This window comes from Crinia signifera, chromosome 2 (genome assembly GCF_055691185.1).
Source record: "Crinia signifera chromosome 2, ASM5569118v1, whole genome shotgun sequence".
NCBI classification, from domain to species: domain Eukaryota; kingdom Metazoa; phylum Chordata; class Amphibia; order Anura; family Myobatrachidae; genus Crinia; species Crinia signifera.
Genome location: NC_139218.1, coordinates 206,599,737 through 206,617,088, shown reverse-complemented (window position 1 = coordinate 206,617,088; position 17,352 = coordinate 206,599,737). Strand labels below are relative to the sequence as shown.

Here is a 17,352-nt window from a genome sequence, read left to right as displayed (position 1 = left end):
CAGGCTGAAAGGTACCCCCGCTCCCCTCAGCAGCCGCAGGGACCCCCTCCTCCCAGCACCTGGGGACAGCTTCCCCCATCTAACCCCTCAAAAATGTTATTCAAGTAGTAGTGTGTGTGTGTGTGTGTATATGTATATATATATATGTGTGTGTGTGTGTGTGTGTGTATATATATATATATATATATATATATATATATATATATATATATATATATATATAATTTTTATACCCCCTTGGCAACGAGCAAGCATTTTTAACGACATCCACGAGGAAAGGCAGGGCTGACCCAGGTTAAGTGTAAATGGTGCAGGCCCAGGTCGAAGTGCTGTGTAAATGGGGTATAAAGCAGGGTCAGACCCTGGAAACACCAGCGTTGAAAGACCAGGGTCCGACCAGGGTTTTTGGTGTAAAAGGGGTATTAGTCTGTTGCAAGAAAATAATGTGTGAAAAATGCTGTGGCTGTTTTAATAAATTCTCCAAATGTAAGTTTTAAAAGCTGTTTATAATGTCAACTGTGCATAAAGCACTGCTGTACACACTGTACGATTTGCTGTGCAGCAGCTGAGTATATCATTGCATGCTGTGTGTAACTACACCACGTCAACCATACAATCATTCCATTGAATGTGCAGCATAACCAATGGGACAATTCAATGATTGCTGGCTGGGAACAACAGATTTGGGGATGCACACACTATACAATGTGTACATACAATATATTATTCTGATCCATGTCAGAATTATATATTCTAGTGTGTACTAAATTTAAGATGTCTAACCCCCCCCCCTTCCCAAATCCCCAACCAGACCAAGCACAATAAACAGCCTGGATTGGCTTCCACTGTGAGGGAGTTTGGCATTTCCACGCTTTACTGAAAACCACATCCAGCCAGGTAAGAACTATGAAGAATATGTTATTATTTTGCTGTACTTTCCAATCAAGAAACAGGTCAAATAAAAGTATGTGCCTTTCATCAAAATTATCACAATGGTCACCCCGCAGGCCGGGTCCTTCCCCACATGCAATTTATAGCATGATCTGCTGCTTGAAGGATTGTGTTTTGGGAGGTTTTTTAAAATTTAATATTGAAAGTGTTATTTTGTCTGAATTCTAAACCTACAGTAGCATACATTCCTAATTCCATTGGATAGCAAAGATTGTTTTAAATACCAATAATAAAAAAAAGCTTACATACATCAAACATAAAGGGGGAAATTTACTAAAGGAAATTTGTAAAAAAAATAGGTGTATTTGTATCCAGAAATACACTTTTTTTTGACATTTACTATCCCGAAAATACGGCTATTCGTATTGATAGCACATCAATAGGAATACGAATTGCCGTATTTTCAGGATAGTAAACTTCAAAAATAAGTGTATTTCTGGATACAAATACACCTATTTTTTTTTTTTACAAATTTTCTTTAGTAAATTTCCCTCAAAGTCTCTAGTCCCTTACTCCCTTACTCCCTGCAATCAAAAGATATAACTATGTAAGCAGTGTCAAAAATATAAGGAAACTTATGCTGATTTCAGACCGCAAAACTGGCTTTGACCCTGTATTTTAAAACGTTTCTAAAAAAGGGGTTTGCCAGCTAAAACTCCTTTCACACCGCATGTCTTTAAAATGTATTTCAATGCTGTTTTTGTCCCTTCACAACATTGAACCTGTTTAAACCCATAGAAAACAGTGGACGAAAAAAACTGGTCTGAAACGGGTAGGACCCTGCTTTATTACCATTTAGAAATACCAGTTCAATAGAACTGGTAAATTCACGCTGCACCTTTCAGACTGCACAAATTACCGTTTTGAACCTTTAAAAAAAACCTGCAAAATACCAGGTAAAAAGTGCTTTCTGAAGGGGGCATTACCTGCTCAATTGGGGAGGATCTTACAAACTCTCAACCCAACATGACTAGAGAATTTTATTCTATAGAGACACCCTTTACAACAGAGTGGGGAACTTTTTTTGTGCCAAGGGCCGTTTGTATGGGGAAAAAAATCCTTTGGGGGAAATTTGTATCTTACAAATTGTCCTGCTGCAGCCGTCCCATGCACCAGTTGCTGCCGCTGAATAGAACTGACAGTCTTCGGCTGCTGTTGATTAAGAAGAATCTCGCGAGAACTACTGACCTGTTGTGAGAATTCCCCTGTACCCAGACTCCCAGCAAAGCCTCCAGGTGGGTGGGCCACTCAGACCGGCTACGTGGGCTGCATATGGCCCCTGGGCCTGAGGGACCTCACCCCTGCTTTACAACATCAGTAAAACTTGGGCTACGGGCACTAATAAACACAGAAAACGAATGCTTCAATAAAACGGACAGGCTATAAAAGCAGAAAAAAAATTCTAAAAGTGCACGCTGTTCTCATAGGTACATTAACTTTGTACAACTCTACAACATAGCACACTGAGGGACAATGCAATTGAACCATATAAGAAAGGTAAGTGCTATTGCACAAAATTTTTTTGCTGCACAGAATACACAGGAGAACACACACAAGCTTTGGAGTGTGATATGAGAATCCAATTTCATTACAAGGGTTTGAAACCACCGGTTTGCTCTCTTATAAAACTCATGACAAACCCTGTCCTCTCCTGTTATTGGCTGTGGACCTTAACATCATGGCCACCATTCCTGAAAGTCACTAGAATGGCTCTGCCTTAATTCACTGAAGTACAAATCAGTAATCCCAGTTGTAAGAGTTTAGACAGTTGATTTTGTTACAGTGGCATATATTTCATTGTTACCTGACCCAATGCAGTTCTCATTAAGCATTACTGGTTGTTCAATACCGGGGTTACCTATTACTGGATTGCCTCGGTGGCCATTCATGCCCACTGATCCATGGTAACAAATATTTCATACATTCTTAACCTGGGCACATGCCTAAAGATGTATCTGTCAAATCTATCTGGTGGAAAAATCTGTGAGCATATCAGAAACGAATATTTGCTCCCAATCTGGAAACAGACAATTGTCATTCAGACAAATTAGTAAAAGCCATTTGGTTTAACACATTTATCAGAACAATTGTTCTTGTCTATTTTAGGGTGCGGGAGGGAATGGATGATTGTCATATGATCCCTTACATTACTAGATTTTTTTTCCCCACCAGGCAGATTGGACAGATAAATATTTGTGTGTACCCAGCTTTAATTTGAGAGTTTCTGTGTCCTATTTTTCACAAAATGCATTGCACCCTATTAGAAGTTGGAGTTTAAAAGGAAAACCACCTAATTGGCATCCATTATTATGATTTCCCTTACTCCAATGTTATGTGGACATAGTTGTTCTTATTGTATAATATTTTGGATTTGCAGGCTATAGCACTGGTTTTGCCTACCACCTTGACAATAAATTATTTATTGGTTCTGGACCACCAACCAGAGGCACCCTGCAAATGTTTTGAGGCACCCAGTTTGGGAACCACTGCTATAGGATATTTCTTATTATTTTATTAGGATTGAATCCTGATTTTTCTTTTTTTTTTTGTGTGTATATGGGTGTGGTACAGTACTTTTCTGTTTGAACAAATAAATATTTAAATGCCTGGCTGGACTGAGCTTTTTGTGTCATTAAACACTTGCCCTGCTATGATAAAGGGCTATAAAATTATGAGTCTGTGGGCAAGGAAGAGGTCTAAAATGACTCTTCCAGGAGAGTAGTCAAGTATGCTCTTGTATATTACCGTCCCCAATTTTTTGGTAGCGTGCAGAAGTTGTCGGCTCCAGCTATTGTTCAAGCAGTAATTGAACCATCGGTCTACTTGCCTACCATTTGATCCTAACCTTGTATGAGCTCTAAAGGTGCGTACACACGGGGCAATATGATCGCTGGCAATATATTGCTAGCAATACATTGCTCAGCAATCATATTGCTCAGTGTCCCGTTTTCATCTGCGACCAGAGATGGTCGCAGATGAAAATGTCACACTGCCGGGAGAAGAGGCAGTGGAAGTCGCTGGTCGGAGGAGCATGCTCCTCCGACCAGCGACCATTTAGGGACTGAAAATGGGAGCTTGCACCCAGCGATTTATCGCTGGTGCACACTCCAATCACTGGCAATATGGTCGCTCAGCGACCATATTTCCAGCGATATTTGCTATAATCGCTCCCGTGTGTACGCATCTTAAAAGGCTACATTTGCTAAAACTTGATTTTTCAAAACTCAATTCTTTATGGGTTGAGAGCTTTATTTAAAAGGTCAATAGTATAGTAATATATGTAATATATGGCTGGTTTTCCACGTGTAATATTGCCCATTGAAATCCAGCCTCAAAGTCACGGAGGATCATTGGCTTTAATTAGGGATGAACATCAGAATCCCACCATCAAATTATGGCTGAGCTTCTGCCATCAAAACTTTTAATGCAATTGTAAGTTACAACTTTAAAATTATTTGATGGAAAAAAGTAAATGATTTGTGCATTCGCAAAAAACTTTGCTACTTGCACTATACTGACATTTAAAATGACTGCAACATATCACATTCTATTTTCATGTATGGCAGTAACAGTGTATTGTCAGAGAATTGGGTATAAATAATATGCTATGGTTACATTTTTCAATGATCAGTGCATATATATCGCTAAGTCTGCAATTGCAGTTTAGCAGACTCAGGAAAGCGAGAACGCCCATTCTTTCTCAAAGCAGGGCCCTCTTCTGTGACTGCAGGTTAAAGGTCATGTGTGACTCTCTGACCCCCCTCCCGTGTCTGTTGTGTCAGTCAGGTGATTTCTAACCACATGATTCTAGCGCAACCTAGCCTGTTGAACAGATGGGATGAGTGATGAGGGCCTTATCCTATCAGCGCGTCGTCGTGTACAAGCGTCTAGCCAATGAGCCTCTGTTACGCAGGAACGGGGCTGGTGTTACTGTAGGGTTTGGTAGGACTAGAGAAAAAGGAGGAGAGCGGAGGAATATCTCCCGGTACAGTGACAGGGCAGCAGCACCGGGGAGGAACTTTTATCATTCATTTTAATTTATTATTTTACAAACATTAACCCCCGCCCCTCTACCGGAACAGCGGACACCGAGTCCGGTGCATCACGTGACGGCGAGCTCCGGGTTATGCGCTCGGCGCTCTGCACCGTCGGCGCGTGTGATTTATAACCCCGGGCGGCGGCAATGTCTATCCAGTACTCCGGGGAGGAGCCTCTGTCCGGCAGCTACGGGGTGGCAGATTCCTTCCCTAAAGACTTCGGCTACGGGGCTGATGAGACGGAGATGGACGACAACTCGTCATCGTCAGACAGCAAGCCCCGGATCCTGCTGATGGGAATGCGGCGCAGCGGGAAGTCCTCCATCCAGAAGGTGAGACACTGACCGGCCGCCCTCTCACCCTCACTGCGCCCCGGCACCGGGGAGGGGGATTGACTGGTTGTGCAGCGCGGGGGTCTCCTCCCATGATTGCACCGTAACGAGATGGGTGACACACACCTGGTGCTGCTACTCTGCCCCCTGTCATATCGCAGGTCCTCCTGCCAGTGGTCCATAGATGCTTGTGTATGCTATGTACCTGTACCCCACACCTTGCTCATGTACTAGGGCATAGTGTTACTGGTGAGTATACAATCCTTCTAGGTGACAACTGCTAAATCTTAACCTTTTGCAATGATATGAAATCATGGGTGGCATGGTGGCACATTGATCAGTATTGCTGTGGGTAGTGCTGCAGTTATATCTGTGAAGGTCATGTGTAAGTAATGTATTTACACACTGTTTACACCTGCTGTATTGATAGGTTCATTGGCTGATGACAAATCGCATCTTAAGGAAAGGTAAATAAGTAAAGGTCTATATAATACTGTGTACACACGGGGGAGATATATTGCTCAGCCATATATTGCTCAGTTTCTACTTTACATCAGCGACCAGAGATGGTCGCTGATGAAAAAGAAACTGCCGGGGGGAGCCCTGCAGTGGTAATCAGCTGGTCGCAGGAGCATGTTCCTGCGACCAGCGATCACCACAGGGTAGTGTCTAGATCCCATGCAGTTTTGGTAATTTTCCCATCATGCCCTGGGTCCACGTATACCTGGAGGGGGAATATAAATCTGTGGCGAGCGAAGCGAGCCACCGTGCCCGAAGCGTGCGAGCGTACAATGGTGCAAAAATAAAACCAAATAACCGACACCTACATGAATTACACATAAATTAAAAAACGTTGTGAGGGCATCTAACAACTTCCGCCCTCACTGAACGTCACATCCTGTAACCAATATTGCATGGGAACTAGTCTCTACCATCACCACAGGGGCAAAAACGGGAGCGCTCCGGTGCACACTCCCATTGCGGGCAATATGGTCGCTCAGCGACCATATTTCCCGCGATTTTGCACAAAATCGCCCCTGTGTGTACGCACCTTAAGAGCATAATATTGAAAGGGTTTTGGGTTTATTATTTAATATTTTCAATAAAAATAGTAAATACTGAGTAAGGTTTCGTAGCCAGTGCAGAGATTGGAAGATTGAATATTCTTGTAAAATGTAAGTAGTATTTTTTTCTTTTTTTTTTTTTTTTCTTTTCAGTAATGAAGGTTATTCTCCACTATTTCTATGTATAAGCTAAAGTGGCAAATAGGCTGCAACACCCTTTGGGTCAGATGTGATCCACATATTGCAATGACTCCCATTCACACTGTGAGTCTGACTGAGGTTATTCCCAAATTGACATCATTCTCTGTGCAGTGTTTCTCCAGCGGCATTTGGAGATAAAGTTTATGCTGCCAGGTAACCCAGGTCGCTTCAGTGTTGAACCCTGCTAGCTTCCTTGGTTGAAATGCCAGGACCCTCCACCCAGGTTATTTTTAAATGAACAGTGAATGGATGGACATGGCAATATCCCTCTCACACCAAGCTTTTGCCTTGATTATCAGTCTGCTGCATACATTGAAGCCAGCAGTGTTTTTTATTTTTTTTATTTATTTTTATACCAAATTCTTTGTGGGCTCTTCTAGGGCAGCCACAATGCAATAGATAATGTTTGCAAGAAATACTATACAACTTTCCATATATCGCTTTGAATGCATTTTAAAGATTTGTACACCTAGTGTTTAAAAACTCGACTGACCAGATAATTAAAATAACCGTTCTAGTTACAGGTTGAGTCTGCCATGTCTGAAATGCTTGTGACCAGAAGTATTTTGGATGCCTGATTCTTTTGTATCTGTACTACAGTTTGAGTATCCTTTTATCCAAAAGGGATACAGTCGTATTGTGGACCCGACTTAGGTCGACAGTCATTAGGTTTTCGAGCCGACATGTTCCGACAGGCGCTATTTCATGCCCTACCATCCACTAGGGCGTGGTGGGAGAATAAAATAGTGTGCCTTGCGCAGCGAGGCACCGTGCCTGAAGCATTGTGAGCAAAACGAGGGGCTGCGGTTGACTTCCAACTGTGTCTGTGTCGACATTCGAGTAAAAAAAACTGAAAAAACCCATGTCGATATCACGACCTGTTGACCTAATGCATTTGTCAACCTAAACACATGTCGACCTAGAACCCTGTCGACATTGCAGCCTGTCGACCCAACGGTCAACCTAATGATTGTCAACCTAAGTCGGGTCGACAATATGATCCACACCCATCCAAAATTAGAAGCATTTTTCATAACTGATTATTCCGTATTTCTAAATATTTTTAGATTTCAATTAGGTATCTCGAGGATGAGACCAATGAGTAAATAAAAAATGCACTTCTGTTGTATAAACACATCAAACATGCAAATATATATTTTATTTGTGCATGAAACAAGTTTTTAAAACATGAAACAAAGGTGGGGTCTTATCTCAGGCACTGAATTTGTATTGTAAGCAATCATTTTCTTGCACATATTTATTGCCAGTTAGATATGCTTTTTTTTAGTAAACTGTTTTTTTTTTGGTACTTATGTTAGTTGGGTGCCCACTATAGTAAGTACGCTCATACCCCCACTGTCCATGTCGGCATGGAGTTTGTTTTATATAGTGTGGTGAGCCACTAAGCCCAAAGTGTGGCGAGCGGACACGTAAAAGTAAGCAAATAGCTTAGTGGGCGCCCAACTAACATATAAGTCCTTCCCCTTTTTTTTTTCTTTATAATTTGGATAAGGGATACTCATCATTTATGCATACCAAAAGGAGATATCTTGGTAATGGGACCTATCTGAACACTAAATGCATTTGTTTTATATACACATAGGGCCTTATTCAGGTCCGTTTGCACAGGGCCGATGTTTTCTCTGCACATGTGCATGCGGCCACATCAAACAGATTCTTCGCTGGGTGCATGCACCCATCCACTCAGGGTGGGGCGGAGGGACGGCCCTTTAGCATATGTTAACACCCAGCGTTTCATGGGCGTTCGCCATGAGACCACTGAGCATTCTCATGGTAATGGGCTGATTGTACGGGGGGCAGGCAGCTGACGTCACCAAATGTCAGCTGTCCACCCTCTTCCCTTAAGCCCTGTACACACGCTTAGATTTGATGTTAGATTCCATTTTCTATTAGATCTGGCATTAGATCATCCTATTCGATTTGGCATTAGATCTATACTTTTGCATTCAATTAGATTTTTCAATATAGGCACAATGTACTCATTTGACTTAGTGGATCGAATTCAAGATTTCCTTGGCTGCACAGTAGATTTTTCTATTTGATTTTGAGAAAACTGGAGCGCGCATCGAATCGAATGCAGATCGAAAGTGTCCTAAGAACCTTTCGATGTCGACAATTTGAAACTTTTTTTTTTTTATGATTTTGTGCATAAAACAGTTTGTACATTGATTTACCAGGAAGTAGAGGTGTCACTAATTTTGAATACTGGATTTTCGGGTATGGCAGACTCAACCTGCACTAGTCCAAACTTTTTCTTGGTCTAAGTACTTATGTGTTTCAGAATACTTATAGTTCATATTTTGTTGGATTCCCAGGACAACATTTAGCATGCTTTCTAAAACATAGATATGTTGCCTATAGCAACCTGCTTGTAGCTACTATTTATCAAATACACTCTAGAAGATGATTGGGCAGTGGTTCCCAAACTGTGTCCCGTGGCACCCTGGGGTGCCTTGGGGGACTTGCAGGGGTGCCCTGGGTTGATGGTCCAGGACTAATTCAAGTTTTTTATGTCCATTATAATAGTCAAATTATGGACAAACCGAAGTTAATCATGTCCATTACCACATAACTGATCCTAAAAATGAGACATAAACACAATTTATTTAACTTAATATTTGTTTCTGACTTTCTCAATGAGAAACCTTTAGCCTAGAGGCGCCGCAAAAAAATTCTGATGCTTCGAGTAGCCGTGATTCAAAAAAGTTTGGGACCCCCTATGATTGGGTGTTACAGGCAACTAGTCTACTTCTGTATTCTTTAAAAGGCTCAATACATCTCCCTCTGTGTTCTATATTATTGGACCTTTAGATCTCACACCAGCTGTGAACCGTACTTTCTTTTGAAAAAAGTTATTTAAGGTGTATATCTCTTAAAGGCTAATTCCTTGATTGAAAATGAATCTAGAACAGTGGTAGCCAACCATAGCCCTTCGAGAGCTACGAACAGTTCACATTTTCCAGACAACCTAGCTGCTGCACTCATTAATCACTGACACATACACAGATGGAGCTAATTAGCTCACTTGTGATTCTGTGAGGATATCTGGAAAACATGCACTGTTGGTAGCTCTCGAGGACCAGGGTTGGCTACCCCAGATCTAGAATATTATTTACTTGTTTAGTGACCAATACAACCCAACTGCTTAGCTCTCTTTACTGTATGAATTTATTCATACATGCTGCATGCATTGTCTCAGTGTTAGACCCCTTCCCAGCGGCAGGGAGTGGGGATCGTATCATATGCAGAAAGGCTGTATGGAATCCTGACGTCTGGGAGAGTCCCGTGCAGCCGGAGGGGGGTTGAATCCAACTTCTCCAAGGGGAGAAGTTGCATAGTGTATGGGCACCTTAAGGCTGACATGTTCTTCTACATATTTTAATGCGTATGGACCTACGGGATGGTTATTTGCTCTGGTAGTTGTGCAGAGCAAACAAACTACCTGAACATTGCTCAGACGCTGGTGCCAGGAAACAAAATATTATGTTGGTATAGTTTATCTAATTCATTTCCAATCTGAGTCATTTATAACAGGTTGTCCCTGTCTTCTATCACAGGAAAACATAATGCTATTTTTGTGGGGGAATATAATAGTGTTTGTTTGCTTATAAGCATAATACAGGGCTTGACAATTTATTTATTTTTTAATCTAGGAGCCAGACAAACAAAGGGTGACCATACAAGGTGCTATGTGCACCTTATGTTTTGATCTGGATTGCATCGCATCTGGTTCAGAGCGCATGCAATGTGCTACAACATCGTGCATTTTGAGTTAGATGCAATGCAATCTAGTTTAGAAGGTAGGGACTGCTTATATTTTTGTAACGTGCCATGCACGGGAGCGCACATTGCTTCGTACAAAACATACCATGTATGGGCACCATAACTCACCCACAAGAAATACAGCATGCCCTCTTGCACCCCAATCCACTTGTCTTATTGTCACCCATGCCCTAGTGTCACTTGTGCTCTTTTGGATTGTAGTGTTGCGTGTGCCTTTTTGCACCTTAGTGTTGCCCTGCGGCCTTTCGTATCCTAGCTTCGTGCTCCCAAGGATCTTGTGTAGCATTGTTGTCACTACAAGAGAGAAAGAGTAAAGGAAATTTAGTGACAAATAGGGTTTTAAGGGGAAACAGAGAGAGGACAAGAAAAAGAGTGATACACCTTTTACACCGCCGCAAAACCCAGAGTCTTCGGCGGGTCAGACCCGGGTCAGCGGCGGTGTAAATGGGACACGCCGGGTCCCTTTACACAAGACATCTACCCAGGTCCTGTCCTGGGTAGAACACGCCTAGGACCTGGGTAGAGAGCTGTGTAAATGGGTATGCCGGGTCGTCCATCCTGGCTCCCATTTACATCAATGGGGGACGTGCAACCTGCGGACCTCAGCGTCCGCAGGTTGGACGGGAAAGGGGGGGTGGGGGGCACAGACAGCCTGCGCTGCTCTCTACTATACTCTGAAGACAGCAGTGGCGGCAGCGGAGGAGGTGAATGGATGCCTGTGTGTGGCATCCATTCACCTCCTGGACGATAGCTGGGGGGGTGCACGGGGGCTGGGGGCAGCTCAGCAGCTTACCTTGATGCTGGGCTGCCCCCAGCACAGCAATCGGGGATCACTGCGGTCCCGGGGCTTGGAGAAGTCATCTCCAAGTGCCGCCTCAGTCTACACTGTGTAAATCCCGGATCTGATCCAGCTTGGATCCTTCTTCCAAATGCTGGGTCAGATCCAGGATTTTTGGTGTAAAAGGGGTATGAGTAAGAGATGGGTGTTCACGGAGGGGGAGACAATGAAAACGCGACACTGCCGGGAGCTACATCCTCCACACTACGGCAGATTGACACACACACACACACACACGCACACACACACACACGCCCCCCCACCCACGCACACATACATGCCAGGGACACACAGACACACCCATGCACTCATACATAGCAGGGACACACTGACACACACACAGATATATTTATTGTACATATACAAGGCGTACACTGACACACACACACACACACACACACATATATATTATACATATACCAGAGCACACTGACAACATTTATATATAGAGAGATAGCGTGAGTACAGTCTCTCGCACACGTTCTTGCAGTGGCCCACTGACACACACAAATTGTACAAGGGCCAGGGACACACAAACTTAAAGTACATCTATTGTACAGGAAATGTGGTGGTGTGAATTGACACATGGACCTGGGACGCACACACAACCTTTTCTGTCCCTTCCCTCCCACTTCCCGGACAAAGAGTACCTGCACGTTACTGTTGGTGTCTCCGGAGGAGCGTTGCTGTACAGCTGTCATGAGTCAGTAGGACCATGAGCACTGCCGCGGCGGCCACTGACGAATACAGAGTGCTCTGTATTTTAGATGTGAGCTTTATGCAGCCGGGCAGAGCAGTGGGGAGGATCGTTGTGGCACAGCAAGCGGCTCCTCTCCCGTGGGTAGAGTGGGGAGAAGAAGCCGGTGTGCTTTTAGGGAAGGCAGGACTGGTGCAGGGTAGCCGCGGGCCTCTGGTCTGTCAGGAGGGGGCTGCCAGCAAGCAGCTCCTCTCTGGTGGGTGGAGTGGGGAGAAGGAGCTGGTCTGTCAGCAAGCGGTTGCTCTCCAGTGGGCGGAGTGGGGAGAAGGAGCCGGCAGGCTTTTAGGCAAGGCAGGACACCTGCAGGGTAGCTGCGGACCGCTGGTCGCCAGGAAGCAGAATCTGGTCGCCATGCGACCTGGCCCTCCCGGCATTTGTTGAGCCCTGGCATATATTATGGGCCAAATGCACAGTGTTAAAATGGAGAGTGATAAACAACCAACCAATCAGCTCCTGCCTGACATTTTGTCTGTGACATAGAAGTTAGGAGCTGATTGGCTGGCTGTTTATCGCTCTCCATTTTGTCACTATTGAAGCTTAGTGCATCTGACCCTATGTGTTCATTTAGCCATCTACCCACTTATTCAATTAAATACTTCAGATTGTATGCAGTTGGTAGACAGTAGCTAAATTTGCTAATATACTAAGTCATGCATTCAATAATTTGAAAAAGGCTATATGTATTTAGAATCTGTTCCATGTCAAACTCAGAGGCATATTTAGTTGTGCTCAGGATTGAATGTTCTTTAAATGTTTTTGTTTTGAACTTTCTGAAATTTTCCCATGTTTTAATAATATAATTTTTTTTCAAAAATGTATAAACTACAAATAAAAATAAAAGAAAGTCTTAAGCAAGCATTTGGAGTATACAATGTTTATTTTTGGAACACTAGTGTCTGTCATAAGCCAGAATTTTGATGGATCCCAGTCAGCAGAGACAACATAATAAAGCTTGTGTCCAGTCACACTTTCCTGCCCTGGTGATTTTCTTTATTAGTTTTTATTAAGGTCCATACACACTTGGTGATTTTTGGCCAGTGTATATGGACAGCGATGATTGAGGAAAATCGCTCGGTGCATACACACTTAGTGGACGCGAAAATCCCCCAAAACTTGGCCCCTTCCCTTACATCGACCGCTTAGACATCGCGCTCCTCCACCTCCTCCTCCACAGCAGTCACCAGCAGGCAGGCAGAGGGCTGAGACACCCGGGCAGCAGCGGCACTAGCAGTGGTGGCGGGAGATAGGAGCCAGGTCTCACACACTTTGACAGGCCTGAGGGAACTGCAGCCCATAGTTTGCCCAATTGGACACTCTGCATAGCCTGGACCCCCAGCAGCACTAACACCCCGTGAGCAAGCAGCGCCACTGTCCTAAACTCTCAGCAGGAAGCTGCTGAGAGCTGCTGCTGGGGGAATTAAGCCTTTGTCAGGTGGACCCCTGTGACAGGGCTGCTGCTGCTGTCCTCTGCGTCTGCAGCTCCTGGCTCCCCCTCCACCCAAGTACCTCCTGCGCTGCCGTGCTGTGTGCCCGCCATCATCCGCCTCCGGTGCAGTTACACCCGCCCGGGAGCCTGTGTCCATCATGCCACTCCACCGACCAATATGCATTGACTGCGTCCCAGGGTACTTGCCTGTTTTAAAAAGTAAATCCCTGGCCGGCATTGCGAGTAAAATACGTGCTATAGCGCGTATTTCCGAACCCTGACACTGAGTAATTTTTCACCGGTTTAAGCCATTTTCCTGGGGTGGCCGACTTTCTATAGCAGGATGCTATGGAAAGCCGTCCACCCTGTCATTCTTCTACTGTTAATACCAGCAGATGAGCGGGAGCATGCATCAGCGCTCATCACTGGCCCATAGACACTGGGCAGCTTTTGAGCTGCTCAAATCGCCCAGTGTCTATGGACTTTTACATTAAATAACCAAGATGCAAAAGCTTTCATAATACTACAGCTGATGCCTGTCTGCCCTTTATATGTTCCTTTTAGCATCTATTTTACAGTTCACAAATGGTAATGCAAATTGTAATATACTGTATATTCTGTGGTCCATTGGGCTGTGCCTTTCATACTGTGATTTCAAATAGTGAATTTATGGATAATTGACCCCAAAATGTTTAGTTTACGGAAAGGCTGGGGAAAGACTGCGGTCCATCAAGTTTAACCCTATTCAATGTCTATTGTAAATATTTCCTGGATCAACCAGCCCAATTGCTTATTAGAGTATGGTTGTTTTGTTAATACCTATCCCTGTAATGCAGACATCAATCTAGTTGATGTTAAACCCAATTTATCTCCCTGCATTTGTATTTAGTCAACCACATCTTGGTTGTTGTGAAATATGTCACATGCAATTGCATACGTAATAGTCTATGAAAGTTCCAGCTGTGCGGTAGAGGACTGTATATTGATGACTATGTTCAATACTGAGCATTTGGCCGTTGTGTGTAGCTTTCCAAGCACATTCTTTTGTCAGCTGGAACATAACTGAGATTGCATACTTTATTTATATAGCATGCACATACTATGCAACTCTTTACATAAAGGGGAAATAGCGGAGGGTCCCTATTCAGTGCTGTCTTTACCAACAGCATTAAAGAGAAATCATGGCAGAACGAGCCCGACTTTAGAAGCTGTCGCACCCGTTCTGCCGATAACGGCAGTGGATTGTCGCGATCCCGGCTGCAGATCGGCAATCCACGGCCGTTTGCGCGGACACGACCACTATTCGCCAATCAGCAGGTGGGACATTGAATCGCTCCTGCCAATTTGCTGTTGGACAAAACGTAAACTGGCCTGGATCACGACTGTCGAAAGGGATCGGCAGCTGGGATTGCATACCTCCATAATATTTCAGTAGTTTACTTTAATCCCTGCCCAGTGGAGTTTACAGACCGCATGTACATATACTGGGAATTTCAGTCCCTGAAATTATAGCAAATGATTGGATTTTGGGATTACCATGCTACAAATGGTATTTGGTATAAGAAAGAATAAATAAGGAAAGCAATACAAAGTAAAATGTGAACACAAGCCACATTCTAAGATCTGTTGGGAGGGGACAACTGTTTATTGCAGCCACCGCTTCTGTCTAAAGTGACTGGAAGGGATTCAGTTCTGTTTGGGCACACGTCACGATCACTGTTTCATGCTCCCAAAAAGTGCATGGAATCAAGTGTTTAGTAAATAAATGCTAAAAAAAATAACAGAATAGCTTCTGGTCATTTTAGGTGGGAGGTTGTACTGTGATAGGCACTTTGTCCACTTAATTGCTGATAGAATTTGCTTATCGTTTGTCCATTTGCTCATTTACATCACTATGCCCTAGACCCCTTTTGAGAATTCAGTCATTTACCTCCTGATATCACGGTTCCATCAGTCATGTTCTATCCAGTACTTGGGACACCATAGAGACCTCCCTGCATTGAGTTGAGTTGTGAACGCAGTGAAATAGAAAAGCAGAGTGGTTATTTGAGTACTGGAACCCATAGGTCCTGAAACTAACTTCTTTACATGCATATGCTGGAATAAAAACTCCTGGTTAAGCCTGAATGTTTGGTTGGTATCCAGATATTTTCTTGAAGTTGTGTGATATGGAATAAGTCACTTTTCTCCCTTTTATCTGACATGCTGTATTTTTGTATTACAGGTAGTTTTTCACAAGATGTCACCAAATGAAACTTTATTCTTGGAAAGCACCAACAAGATCTACAAAGATGACATCTCCAATAGTTCTTTTGTCAATTTCCAAATATGGGACTTTCCAGGACAAGTGGACTTCTTTGACCCTACCTTTGACTATGAAATGATTTTCAGAGGGACAGGAGCATTAATATATGTGATTGATGCTCAGGTGATTTTTACTTTTCTCAGTTATATACTCTTATGGTCAGTGTAGCTTTGTTTATAGTAAATAAATAAAAAAGACGAATGGGACGCTTTCAATTGTTCTTCCCTGTAGTTGCCACTAGATGGTACTGAATAAAACAATTAAATTTTTGTTCATGGAAATAGCCACAAAGGGGACACATTTTAGCTCGCGGCCTCCTTATATGTGAGCTATAATGTGTGATAAGTTAGCACACTTAAAGTACTCGGATGGGAGTTTAGGTGCCCAAAGCAGTATTTTAGACTGGTTTAGCCGCTTTTCGTAGCTAAACCCACCACTTGTGGCCACTACTTCATTCCTCATCCCCATTTTTTTATGGCCTATTTATAGCCATGCAATCTGTCTGGTTTGGGAATATCCTCATTACAGAGCAAACTGTCTTGACAAGGAGACCCGCAGATGAGTTACCCTGCCAATTGTGAAGTTGTGTAGCTGTGGTTTTTTTTTTTTTTCCCCTTCAATTCAAGTATTGTTATTGCAGGCTATTTTATAGTTGTGAAAATAAGTCAGTGTATAGGTTACCTTTTTACAGATGGTCAGGATATAATTATTTTATTGGTGGTGGTTTCACATGCCTTAATTCTGCATTCCATCTTTTCTGGTATCAAAAACTCCCACAGAGTACTTTTTACAGTGCTGGAGGACTGTGCATAATTTTATAGTCACTTGACTTCAATGCCTATGTGCATTGGTTATTTAATTCTATAAAATCTGATGTACAATTGTATTGTGTAGGTAGGGTATATAGATTTGTGTTGCTCTTAGCAAATCTGATGATGCTGGAGAGCGGGTGCTCTGTGCACTCAGTCATTACATCCAAAAAGCCTTTTACTTTTAATTTACTTTGACTTCAGCCACCTTGGTTGGTCGCACAACTGATTCACTGTCTGCATCAGATATAGATTGAAGTCAGAAAATGTATATTAATATAAATTTGATCTTTTTAATGAAAATGATACAGTGAATATATTCTTTGTTTACCAGTTGGTAGACCTTATTAAATGTTTGTGGTTGAGTTGTGAGCTTGAAAAACAGTAGGCCAAAAGGGATTGCTACAAGAGAGAACGACCACCACGTGTAATAGAACACATGTAGACGAGACTTGCATTGCAATGGAATACATTACAAGTTGAAGTCCTTAAAAAAATAAAATTTTTATGGTTTCTTTTTTTTATGTGCTTGCAGGATGATTACATGGAAGCCCTTGCAAGACTTCATGTCACAGTTACCAAAGCCTACAAAGCAAATCCTGACATGAATTTTGAGGTCTTTATTCACAAAGTAGACGGTTTATCTGATGACCATAAGATAGAAACTCAAAGGGACATTCACCAGAGAGCTAATGATGACCTTGCAGATGTTGGGCTAGAAAAGCTTCATCTGAGGTGAGCTGCTGCCATGTGTAATGCAAGTTTTGTTTGCGACTCGCACTTGGAACAACATCTCTTCAAATTTGCCTCTTGTTTTAAGGTGCCCAC

The 17,352-nt window shown here is 43.0% G+C and overlaps 1 protein-coding gene across 2 annotated transcripts in view; it reads left to right on the top strand.

Moving 5' to 3' along the window:
• Positions 1-4,817: 4,817 nt before the first annotated feature.
• The window catches only part of RRAGC (Ras related GTP binding C), a 28,538-nt gene continuing 16,003 nt past the window's right edge, over positions 4,818-17,352 (top strand). The window contains exons 1-3 of one of the 2 annotated variants that reach the window (XM_083173593.1): positions 4,818-5,320; positions 15,635-15,838; positions 17,060-17,259. In XM_083173593.1, coding sequence (XP_083029719.1) covers positions 5,135-5,320; positions 15,635-15,838; positions 17,060-17,259 — 590 coding nt within the window. In that variant the 5' untranslated portion in view covers positions 4,818-5,134. Of the gene's footprint in view, positions 5,321-5,424; positions 5,570-15,634; positions 15,839-17,059; positions 17,260-17,352 lie in introns of those variants that run through there. The other variant, XM_083173594.1, reaches the window with a different exon arrangement.